This window comes from Acanthisitta chloris, unplaced genomic scaffold (assembly GCF_000695815.1).
Source record: "Acanthisitta chloris isolate BGI_N310 unplaced genomic scaffold, ASM69581v1 scaffold4231, whole genome shotgun sequence".
Classification (NCBI taxonomy): domain Eukaryota; kingdom Metazoa; phylum Chordata; class Aves; order Passeriformes; family Acanthisittidae; genus Acanthisitta; species Acanthisitta chloris.
In genome coordinates, this window is record NW_008656350.1 from 50,438 (window position 1) to 62,486 (window position 12,049).

The 12,049-nt window shown below is 36.4% G+C and overlaps 1 protein-coding gene across 2 annotated transcripts in view; it reads left to right on the forward strand.

Moving 5' to 3' along the window:
- The first annotated feature begins 7,418 nt into the window (after positions 1–7,418).
- LOC103811315 (synaptotagmin-1) overlaps positions 7,419–12,049 on the forward strand; it is a 74,884-nt gene continuing 70,253 nt past the window's right edge. Inside the window, exon 1 of one of the 2 annotated variants that reach the window (XM_009084280.1) lies at positions 7,419–7,607. In XM_009084280.1, coding sequence (XP_009082528.1) covers positions 7,436–7,607 — 172 coding nt within the window. In that variant the 5' untranslated portion in view covers positions 7,419–7,435. The remainder of the gene's footprint in view (positions 7,608–12,049) is intronic. The other variant, XM_009084281.1, reaches the window with a different exon arrangement.

The following is a 12,049-nucleotide window of genomic DNA, read 5'->3' on the forward strand; positions in this document are numbered from 1 at the left end:
TGCTTAAATTCAGTTGAACACTAATTTTTATATGAATTCTTTTGTCTTTACTGCTGTATAAAGGAAGTCTTGAAGTAAATAACAGGGGAGTAGAAATGCAGATTGCAGCTTCAGGAAAAGAGATGCAAGTGTGAAAGATGACAGAATGATCATGTGGGAGGAAATTGCTGTAGTTTCTTTCTTTCCCTTTTTTCTATTATTAACTAGCTATTATCAAGGACCTCAGACATTCTGAAGCAGCACTTGCAGTAGCAGAGGAAGACAGAGGGTTTAAATTACACTTACTGTGATGCTCACTGCTGCTGAAACATGACCAGTGTCAACAGCCAGAGACACAGGGCTGTCTTTAGCCCCATTACCTCTAAAAATCAAAAGAAATACATGACTAAAATATATCATATACTTAGGGGAAAATAAAAGTTTCAGAGCATGGTCAGGGTAACAAGCATTTATATAGTGAATCTATGCTAGGGACTCACCACTCCTGACTTATTATGACACTCTGTGCAATGTGACCTAAGCAGAGATATTTCTCTGTAAGCTGTTGTAACTCCTCTGGCTCCTGTGTGCTCTTCTGCATTGCAGGAGCAGAAGTCTGAAGTGCAGTCAAAAAATTATGGAAAGAAAATAATGTTGGCTTCACTGTTCTCATTAAATTAACAGTGGTCTTATCAACAGCTTAAGGAGTGAGTCTGAAAGTATTTTGCATAGCTTGGTGCTGCAAAATAGAGTGATTAGCTGTTCACAGATTATATATCAGACTGAGGTTCTTTCTGAAAATTTGAGACAAAGTCTCACAGGCTGTGGGGTAAGATATTTCAGAGCCTTTTATGTTGAACAGCTCGTATTTAACAATGAGTGAGCAGGAAGCTGAAAGAGAAGCATGGAGACTGTGCCATGAACTGAGGAGTTTGTCTTTCTCCACTGTTCCCAGCATCCATATCCCTCCCAAAATACTCAGATAGTTTGCTGTCCCCTGGGCAGATTGTTTTCTGTGGCATTACCTGGTTAGCTTTGAAACGTGCTTAGATAGGCAATAGTACATTGTAATTATTTCAATTAAATAAGATTTTTTAGCATGACACAGAACTGTGAACTATTCTGTGCTCATTCTACATATTTCCTAGGTTTGTCAGATATACAAAAAAAGTGAATAAGGCTAAGAAGAGTACATAAAGACTTGGATTTTATTTGGATATAACTCATACTCACATAATAGGTTTTCAGTGTGAATATTAGACTGGAAATCTTACAATATTTCATTTTTTCATGAGAACTAATTTATATCTTGCCATAAAGTTGCTGTCTTTCAGTTGTTTTTCTAAAAATATTTGTTCCCATTTTAAGGGAATTCTGAAGACTGATACTGAGCTCATGTCTAATAATAGGCAGATTTGTTGCCTGGTCCAGTACTGTGCTGTAGATAACTGAGTCTAACTTGCTGTTAGCCCTCAAAACTAGAAGTTTTGACTGTCAAAAAACATTTCTGCCAACCTCTCCTCCTCTCTGTTGTAACAGAGTTGTAACACTTGTTGTAACACTTCTGCCTGATTTGGTATGTGACTGCTGTCCTGCCCCCATGCTGGCTTAAACTTGGGCTCAGCTGTGCCCCCCTCCATATATGTGGGGTGCTCATCCCTCCTGGCTCACCATCTCATGGTCGTCTTGCTGTCTGCAACATCATTCTCCTCCAGTCTGCTCCAGGACAAGTGATACTCCTTTGGCAGGGCAAACAAGCAGAGGCATCTCTAAAACTGAGCGAAAGAGTAGCCATGGGCCTTTGGGCAGAGATTTAGAGGCTTTATCTTGTTCATTGAGTCAAGCCAATGAAACTATTGGTAAGGTGTTATTAGCAAGCATTGGAAAGCAGTTTTAAATAGCTGATGTACAGCTGGTGTCTGGAAAATGTCAATTCATGTTTCACATACGTAAGCAGCGAAGATGTGTCTCCTCGCTGAAAGAGGTGCAGGGGTGAATCTGGGGTGGACGGTTGCAGGGACGTTTCTTGTGCATTGGTAGCGTCACAGAGAGGACACCTGAATTCCCCCACCAAGGTTCTTCATCAGAACTTTTTTCCCCATGAAATGTTGGGCCTTTCATGTACCTTCTCTAAAGCCGTACTAAATCTGGATTGCATTGTAAGCCTTTGTGGTAGTGATGAAAAGGCTGTTTTGATATGACATCTTTACCGTGACCTTCCATTCTTCTGAAAATGTAGTTACAGACCCATCTTTATAAAAAGCCAAGAAAGTCTCTTTTCTGAGCTTGTCTTTTAAAATAACTGTCCATTACTGAAGCTAGAAAGATAGCATATTTCATTAGTAGGAAGATGAATGAGTAAAGAATGTATTATTAACATCCCAGAATGCTTAAATCTAGGAAGGGATCATTTATTGTAGGTATCTTTAGACATTCTGCTAATGCTCTCATCTTCTTAATGATGAATTAATTTCATCAAAAACATTTTAATGAAATAGGGTAAATTTTCAGTGTGATGCAAACCTTTCTCTGATAACACTCTGCATACTTACCCTGGACATACCAGCACTGAAAGCTAATAGTTTCCTTCTCTTTCAGTGCTCAGAAGTTGTAAACAAAAATGACTGAGGAACACAACTGTGTGATTTTTATGCTTTCTTGGATAAGTGTTTTGATTACATTAAATCCATTACATTGGATGTAATTGCTGAGGTGGACATGTTTGGAATGCTGAAAAGATAAGCTGTCCAAGAAATACCATTTAGTAGTTTAGATCCCAATTTGCAGCTTCACGGGTGTCTTAAGGTACAATCACTAGCTCTACTACAGTTACAACGTTAAACATTGAAAGAATGGTGACAATTGCTTTTGAAAATGTAAACAATTACTCATAGCAACACTATATTTGTATGTTAATCATTCCTTTAATTTTAATTTTTAGTATGGCAAAAAAAAATAGGCAGTGAGGTGAAAGGACACTTTCCAGAAAATTTCTCATTGGGAGGAGATTATTTGGTCAGCATGGGATGTCTGACCTGTTTGATGTTGCACTCCATGCAGTTTGCATTCAGTAGATAAGAGGCAAAATGAGCAAAAATGAATTATCTGAAATTCACCATGCAAAAGGAATGTCACCAATTTTATTTCTATGACATTCTGTATTCACCAAGTCCTTTAGCAGCTGCTGTGGTGCACCAGCTGTAATTTAACCATGTAGAACATACAAATTAGCTTTGCTGCCCTTTGGGGGTTTTGGTGGGGTTTTTTGGTGGTTTGTTTTTTTGTGTGTGTTTGCTTTTGTTTGATTTTGGTTTTCTTTTGGTAAGTCTATCATAAATCTCCCTGTGATTTTCCAGGAGATGATACACTACTCTTGAGTTTCGCTCATTCAAAAAAATTCCCCTTTCATGTGAGTCACTGTGAACATCACACAGATTCTGATTAATTTTTGGACAATTCAGTTTATTTTAAAAAAAATGAAATTAGATGAAATTAAATAAAAATTGTCAACATCGTATTTGATATATACAAGAATATTTGCAGGGAAACTTGCCCTTTGAACACGTTCTTTCAGCTCTGATCTCTAGAGTCTACTTCGTGCTCTGTAATCATCCATGTCTGAAGTCTTGCTCTTCTCTACTCCTCTTTTAAGAGGAGTAGTTGCTGCTCTACTCTTTGGAAAGAGGTGCTTTCCAATGAGACTTTCTCCATCAGGATCCATACCAGCATACTAAGGCAGTCTGCCAATACTTTGTATGTCCATAACAAAATCTCTTGCTTCTTATGAATCTCCAGAATGCATATGTGTATTACTCAAATGCTTCACTTTTAGAGGAAATTATGTAGAAATTATGTAGAAGTTTGAGCTGAAAATTAATGTTTGTCAGAGCTTTTCTTGCATAGGAGACAGTAAAGCTCTAAATGCCTGGTGTCCTCAAGGGTTCACCTCTGGATTTTCAGTCAACACTTACCTACTTCTGCATAGAGACGAGCATTACTTTGAAGTATTCCATGTATTTGTTCGTTGTTTTGTTTTACATGTCTTAAAATGATTATGTGGCACTACCATGAATGGGCAGAGGTATCCCAAAGAATTGGCATGCTCAGGAAATATAGTCTATGCTGTGTTTTATAGAAGCATATACATGAAATTGTACTTTTATTTATGGCTACAAATGCACTCTTATTTATGACTGGGTGTTGCCCATAAAACATCTAAGGTTTCATATGTAGCACTATAATCATTGTAGTGAACATGAAACTGAAGTCATAGTTGAATTCTATGACACTTCATTTTTTTAACCTATGAGAAATTTTTACTTGCAACTACCATTTCATAAAGGGCAGATAATCTGCTACTGATTTGTAGATCTTTTCCTTCAGCGATGCAGCATCCAAGTAATCCATGTTTTTTTTAAAGGCCAATTCAAATCTAATTATTCAGTATTTCTTAGTCTCTAATAATACCACAGTGTTTATAGCATTATTGTGGAAAGCTGCAGCATTACAGTAACAGAAGCCATGAGATGTTATAAGCGAGTGAGCATGTGCTCTTGAGAAAATTCTTTTCTACAGAAAGTATTTTTTGAGTCAGGATTCTTTTTCAGTCCCTTCACACCTATTTGAAATATCAGGACAGTGTCATTGGTGTGTAATGGTCAAAGGCTCTGTATCAAGTCTCAAACCATTTGTGCATGCCTCATTAGGTGTAGTGACCTCTAACTGCGCTGCGACTCTACCAAGGATTGTTCCTGGAGATCACAGGAATGCTCTGTTTTGTTGGTTTTTCCTTCTTTGAGAAAATGAAAATGTAATGCTTCAAATTTGTTCTCCGTATATATTTTCAAAATATAGCTCTAAAACTGGAAGCAAATAAATTGCATTTGCCTTAATTTTTAATTAGCTGAAAGTCATCACTGCAAATTCTGTCTTCCATTACAAAAAAAAAATAGTCAACTGCCAGGCCTGAAATAATTAAGCAATATATTATAATTAAGCAATTTCATTTTGATTTAATTATGATATATCATACAACTTTTCTTCTGATTTAACTGACATTCATTGACAAAATGCTATAATATAAAACAGCACTAGTGTTTACAGCTGATGACTCTGCATGTTTTGCTTCATAGTATTTGGCATTCATCAGAGCATATGGAAAAAGTCTTCTAGTCTGCAATAGGTGGCATGTTATTTCATACTACCCATATTAGGTACTACATGTTTTTTCCAATTGTTATTTTGTGAGGCAAGTAGGGAAGTCGTCGCAGACATCAGGCTTGAACCAGAGTTCATGGATATTTACTGGAATCTTTCCATCGATTTTAGTCTGCCTTTGATAGTAAACTGCTCCCCTGTTGTTACAGGCAAATAGTTGAGACTGCATGCTTATGAAATATTTATAGAGCTGTATCATATACACATTCCGTGTCAACATCAACATGATTTTATATTAGGCTAGAGACTGTGAGGGCAAAGGCAGAAGCGATGGGCAGGCAGGGAATACCACCTTATTCAGTGCTACATCAATAGAATTGATGCAAAATATCCATCAAACCGCTTCTTCAGAACAAAGCCAAGCCCCTATTTTCTTTAAATCTTTTTTGTCATATGTCAGTGTTGGAGAATGGCTTTTGTATTCCGGACTACACTTGTGTGCAAACCCCTGTTTAATGACAACAATGGCGAGGGTGATTTCAAAAGGTTCATTCTGCCTGCAGTCAGGTCCATGCCTGCAGGCCTTCATGACCATGGTCTCATAGAACTAAGGTTGAAAGATGAAAAGCCAATTCTCATCTTGATTTAGTGGTTTGAGCACTCTTAGCATCCTTAGCATCCATGAAAACAGTCATGTAAGGCAAGAAAGCTCATGATTCATACTGCATGCAGTCAGATACTCTTATGCCCCTTTGATTTTGATGTGTTGCCTTTTATTCCTGTGGTGATGTTTAAATTTCTCAGGAAAAGGTCAGAGGCCAAATGTCTTCTGGGACTGAGAGCAATTGTATGCTCAGAGCAATAATGAGTGTTTGTTATCTCTCAAGCCTTCTGGTTTTCTGAAGAAAAAACAAAATGATTATTCAGATCAGTGATATTTAAGATGCAGCAGAAAATCAGAGCGATGTGTTCAAAACCTGTATAAATATTTCAGCTAGCCTTCTTGTGATGCTGAAATTGCTTTGAGCCATGTCTTCTCACCTTCGCCCTATTGGGCCAAATTCTTTTCTTTGTAACTGTGGTAGGTTGACTGTTGCTGAATGCCAAAGCTGCTCTGGGCAGGGGAGAGTAAATGCGACCAAAGGCTCCTGGGTCAAAAAGAGGACAGGGAGAGATCACTTACCCATTACCATCACAGTCAAAACAGACTTGACTGGGGGAAATTTGCTTAATTTAATACCTATCAAATCAGAGTAGGGTAATGAGAAATAAAACCAAATCTTAAGCCACCTTTCCCTCACCCTCCCTTCTTCCCTGGCTCAGCTTCACTCCCATCGCTGTTGGGCTTGCCCTTGGTCAGCAGTGACTCCGTCTTGGAGCCAGTTGGCATTGAGTCTGTTGGGGGAAGTTTCTGGCAGATTCTCACAGAAGCCTTCCCTGTAGCTCCCCCTCTACCAAAACCTCACCGTGCAAAACCTCAAATAAAGGTTTTCCAAAATGCCTGTTAAACAGATGAAGCTAAAAATATACTGATGTGGGATTAGGCTTTTGACAGCCTCATAATGCTTCAAAATGTCTGCATTTAGACGCCATACAGGTGTGGTATTTTCATGAATATACCGAGATACCTGAATGATTTAAGAGAATATTGTCATTAGCAAGTGTCATATGAAATAACTGGAAGGAAAATTGCCTTCACTAAGTTGAGCATAAAAATGGAAGCAAATCAATATCTATTTAATATACATCTTTCTTAAATAGGAAACAATAGGTTATTACTTTGATAGGAAATCTCAAAGGGGTTTTGTTATATCCTTATCACTTCGTTTATTTTATATAGAATCTTTGGCCATAATCCACACCTCTGTAACTCTCTTAGAAAAATAATTCTGTAAATACACTGAAATTTGCACATAGGGAGCAGTTATTACCCAATTTGCTTATACTTTCAAATTGAAGACATAATGAAACCTAAACCCGCATGAGAGTTTTACAGGAATTTTGAGGTTTCAAATTTAGCAGTTCCAAAATGCAACATCATTGGAGAAAAGAGCTCTAAGCAATAAAATGATTCTGGATGAAATTAACCCTATAAAAGACTTTTCTCCCTTGTCTAGTAAATATTTTATGAGGGACATGAAACTATATGTGAATGCAGTTGTATTTACCCAGTAAGCATGAGCACCAAGTGATATTCTGCCTATTTAGTTCTTTATTGATGAGAGATGCATTTCAATTATATTGACTTTTGGGGTTTTGTTGTGTTTTTTTTATTTCAACAGCTTACCCAGGGTTGAAAATGGTGAGTGAAAGTCATCATGAGGCCCTGGCAGCACCGCCAGCAACCACAGTAGCACCAGCCCCTCCAAGTAATGTCACCGAGCCAGCCAGTCCTGGAGGAGGGGGAGGAAAAGAAGATGCTTTTTCTAAGCTAAAAGAGAAGTTCATGAATGAGCTGAACAAAATTCCACGTAAGTAAAACTTGATTGATTATAAAGCTTCTGTTGGCAGACTAGATTTAACTTGGCATTTTCTTCTTTGATATTTATTTAGACAGCGTACTAAATGTTTTCTCATCTAAGCTAGAAAAATCAGAAGATGCACCTGGTATTGTAAGATCCTCAAAATTAATTGGAGTAGAAAAAGTAGGGTCAAACTCACATGTAACTTGTGTCTATTCTTAATATGTCAGATTAACTTGCTAATTTTTACTGATGAATAATCCTCAAAACTGGAATGGCAGAAGTTCATTGTGTGTGTGGGACCAATAAGCAAAATATTTCCTAACAGTAACCTTTAGGGTTTCAGGTTTATGACAAATGTGTGTGAGCATATTACCTTGAAGCAATATTTGTCCAGAACTCATAAATATTGAGAAAACAAGGAACCTTTGTATCTTTGGGGATTAGCAAATGTAGAAAAAAATGGAAAAATGGCTTTACATCAGTAATGTGTGAAGATAGCCATGCTTTTCCCACTCAGTAATTCTAGTAGATCATCCATTGAACACTGTTTGCACAAGTTCATGTAACTGCACAGAATACTTTAAAAGAGCTAATGTATATTTCTGTGAAGTCAATAAAACTCAAGTCAGCAGGGTTCTTTTGGTCTGTGCTAGAAAGTATTGATTCAGTTAAGGCCTCAATTTGTTCACATTTGTAAAAAGAAAATATAAGCATTAGCTTTTTGCTGTTGTTTATGATAATACTGGGGTTCTTGAATCTGTCTGGTATGTTTTAGTATACATACACTGGTATCAAATATAGAACAGGCTGTCAATGGCATTTCATTGTTACTGATAGAAAAATTACCTAATGCCTCAAGCAAATAATTTTGGTACTTCTGTAGTCATGAATGTGAAGGCTCTGTGTGTATGTGTGTGTGTGTGTGTGTGTGTGTGTGTGTTTTAGTAGTAGACATTAGAGAGTCATTCAGTCTTTAATAATTTTTGTTTCAGAGGAATATGTTAATGTAAAATATTTTCAGGGCAGTATTTTAACATGTAAGAATTTTCATATTTAGAAGGTTGTACTTGTGTAAAGAAATGTTCTGTGACTGATAAAGACAGATAACAAATTAGAGTATTAATCGACTTTTTTTCTCTGAAACGGATCTTGGAAATCTGGCAGATGCAGTTTTTGCAAAATTGATAGTGAACAGCTTCACTCTGTCACTTGAAATTCTCACTTGAAAGAATAGAGGTGTTACAGTGGTAAGAAGTCCATATGTCATTATTTTGGTGATCTGCACAGTCCAGTGAAGATCATACTGAAATGAAATTGGCCTGATGATGTAACGGGAAAACAAAACTACAAGAATGAAGAAAAAAAGGAAAAACGAAAAGACAGGACATGAAGGGAGAAACAGTTAGCATTTGAAACATTTGTCTTATAATTTTTATTTCACTATGCTAAATGAGGTAGATGACATATCTATGTAGATATCCTTTTATTTTTAAATTTGATTTTAACATAGCAAAGGTGTGAATGGTTTCCAGTATGAGGAATTCTGTAATTGGTAGGTCTAGGAAAAGTTCTGTAGATAGAGAGGAACTTCAAATGTACTGCAGCATAGTTTTTTTAAACAACAATGAAAACAAGTGGAAAGTCCATTCTGGAGAGTCTTTGCAATTCAAGAAAGTTGAATATTCCTTGAACTGCAAAGGGGCAAAGGACTTGTGTGTGGATTTTTTGAAAATATTAATTAGTGCCATTGACATGTTGGAGGATTTTAGATTCCAAGTAACTTTTCCCCATTTTCCTCAATAACAAATCATACGAGTGGACTGTATTTTACAAGTCTGTATGTATGTTTTATTTATAAGCTAACGTAAACATAAACCAAATATGTTTAAGTAGGCTGTCTACAAAGTATTGGGGGCAGGAGGGGAGAGGAAATCTCATTTCTCTATGGGAAGGTTATAGGAATTCCTTATGATTTGTTCAGTTTATGTCAGTGGGGAGTCATCAGCAAGGTGTTTTCAGCCTATTACAAAGCTGAGGATTTAATTGTGGTAGAAAAATGGTCAGACCTTACCTCCTACAGCTTGCTGACAATTTTCTGAGAATGTCTCTTAAAACAGAGCAGAATGTGAATTAATGCCAATCAAATAATTTCTATTGTGCCTTTCTGGAATTTCTTGCTGTGTGAGAGAAAAGAAATGGTTTAATGGATGTATAATAAGATAGAAAAATTGTTGTGAAAAAGCTCACCTGCAATCAACTGGGTTTGAGTACTAAAAAGGCCAAGTTAGTAGGGGCTAATTTATATATAGTCTTCTTTTTTGTTTTATCACAGAAATTATATAATAACAAGTCATGCTTATACTAAAAGAAACAACAACGTTGTTGTTGTAGAGGAGTACATGATGAGAAAAATAAAGGTACAGCAGACTGCACGCAGGTGAATAAATATTGTTCCTTCCATGTAGTTTATAATAGAATATTCATTTTATAAAAATAATGTGTTTTGTAGAACACACAGAAGTCAGAAATTAGATGGTCCAGTCATACTAACTAACTGAAAATATCAGGATTCCCATTAAAAGTTCATTTTGCAACACTGCAAGATAGGCTCCATGCAATTTAAATTATACTGATAGGCTCCATACAATTTAAATTATAGTGATGTTTCCTTCAGTAATATAAGCACAATAGAAGTCTTTGTTCAAAAAGATGAATGTAATAGAGAGAGGAATTAAAAGTTCCAAGAAAGATAAAGTTCCTTTTGTATTAATATACATTCTTTTTTCAAGAACAGTGATGCAGTATGTAAATCAGGTAAAATTTTTCATTGATACAAGAAGAAAATCTGTTTTCTAAGCAATTTGTGTCTTTTTAAAATAGAACATGCTCCACATTTTGTGGCAGGAGAGTGTAGGCTTCCAAAAGCACACAAATCATTCAGAATGGTGATGTCCTAACATACATTTCACTCTGGATAAAGCAAGTGGGATAATTTTATTACAATGAGTCATGCAATTAAAGTGCAACAATCCTGCAAGTTACTGAGGCATAACTGTGAGAAATTTTTTTCTCCGTTATGTAAATCCCTGCATTTTGGTTGTGAGTGGCTGATTTGCATAATCACAGTACAGTTGTTTTTCCATAACTGTACTGTGTATAAAAGTCACTCTAACTTAATTGGTTCTTATACTTTCTATCCCTATTTATGTTTAATCTGTAGAATTTTTAATCTGTTCACCAGAAGGCGAAGAAAGGCACCATCTCTATTTTTGCACTTAGCATTTTAAACATAGTAATTCCAATACCTGAAGATGGGGGAAAATGGAGCAGATAAAACAGCATTTATTCTTCTGAAAACAAAATTGCATTGAAAGACTCTATAAGAGGTTTTGATTTTTTCCTCCCTCTCACTGCTGTTACCTCTGGGTCCTTCTCTACAGGCTGGGAAAATATCTGCCATATGTTTACAGTGAGTGTGTTGTGCCAAAACTGGGAATGGGAGGCAGCAGCAGCTTTTGGGTGGAGACTTTAAATATCAAGATACTAATACTAACCATATGCAAATAAAACAACATTAATAGGCACTAATTTACTTAATAAGCATCTTTGTAAAAGCAAGTGATCTTGATGTGTTTTCTAAGGACACATTCATGTATGGACAGGAGATCTTGTTCTACAGTAAGGTAAAAAAACAGGAAAAATGCAATAAAATTCCAGTATATATCTGACTGAATAATTATTTGTTGTTAATGCTTCTGGTATAGCCTGGAATAGCTGTAACAGTGAATGCATTGAATCCAGGATACTATCGTTACCTCTGTAACAGGAATTTACTGCATGTTTTTAATGCTCTTTGCTGTCTTACATGGTAATTGCATATAAAGTTACATTTGTATACAACTGTATTCTGAAACATTTGGCTGATTTGCAGCTCCATTTTGGCCTCGGTAGCTGGTGCTCAAAAGCCCTAAATTTGATTCAGCATGTACAACTGACTGATAATCCCCCAAACCAGGAGCTCAAAACTGTGATAATCCAGGCTAAAACCTGATGTTCTGTGCAGACTTCTTTCACATTCTGTTTGCAGAGAAACGTTTATTTCCCACTCCTTGGCTTAGTGAATAACTGTCAGAACAAAATGGATCTGGAGTCTGTAGAGGGAACTGTAGGAAAAGTAAAAATAGCTGTAAAACTCAGGACTAGTTTAATTCTAAATAATAGCTTAGTAAGCTGACATACTGAGTTGTAGATGTATTTGGGTAATTTAGCAAAAAATAATTACGGATTTATATATTTATCCCTTTAAATTACGATTTCAGCATTCTGCAGTCATCCTAGACACACCTCGTCATTTATTTCTCCCTGCTGGTCTCTGCTGTTTTTCCCTTCTGCCTTTCTTGACTGACCAGCTGAGGTTGTATTAAGACTGCTTATTACCCTCTATAAAT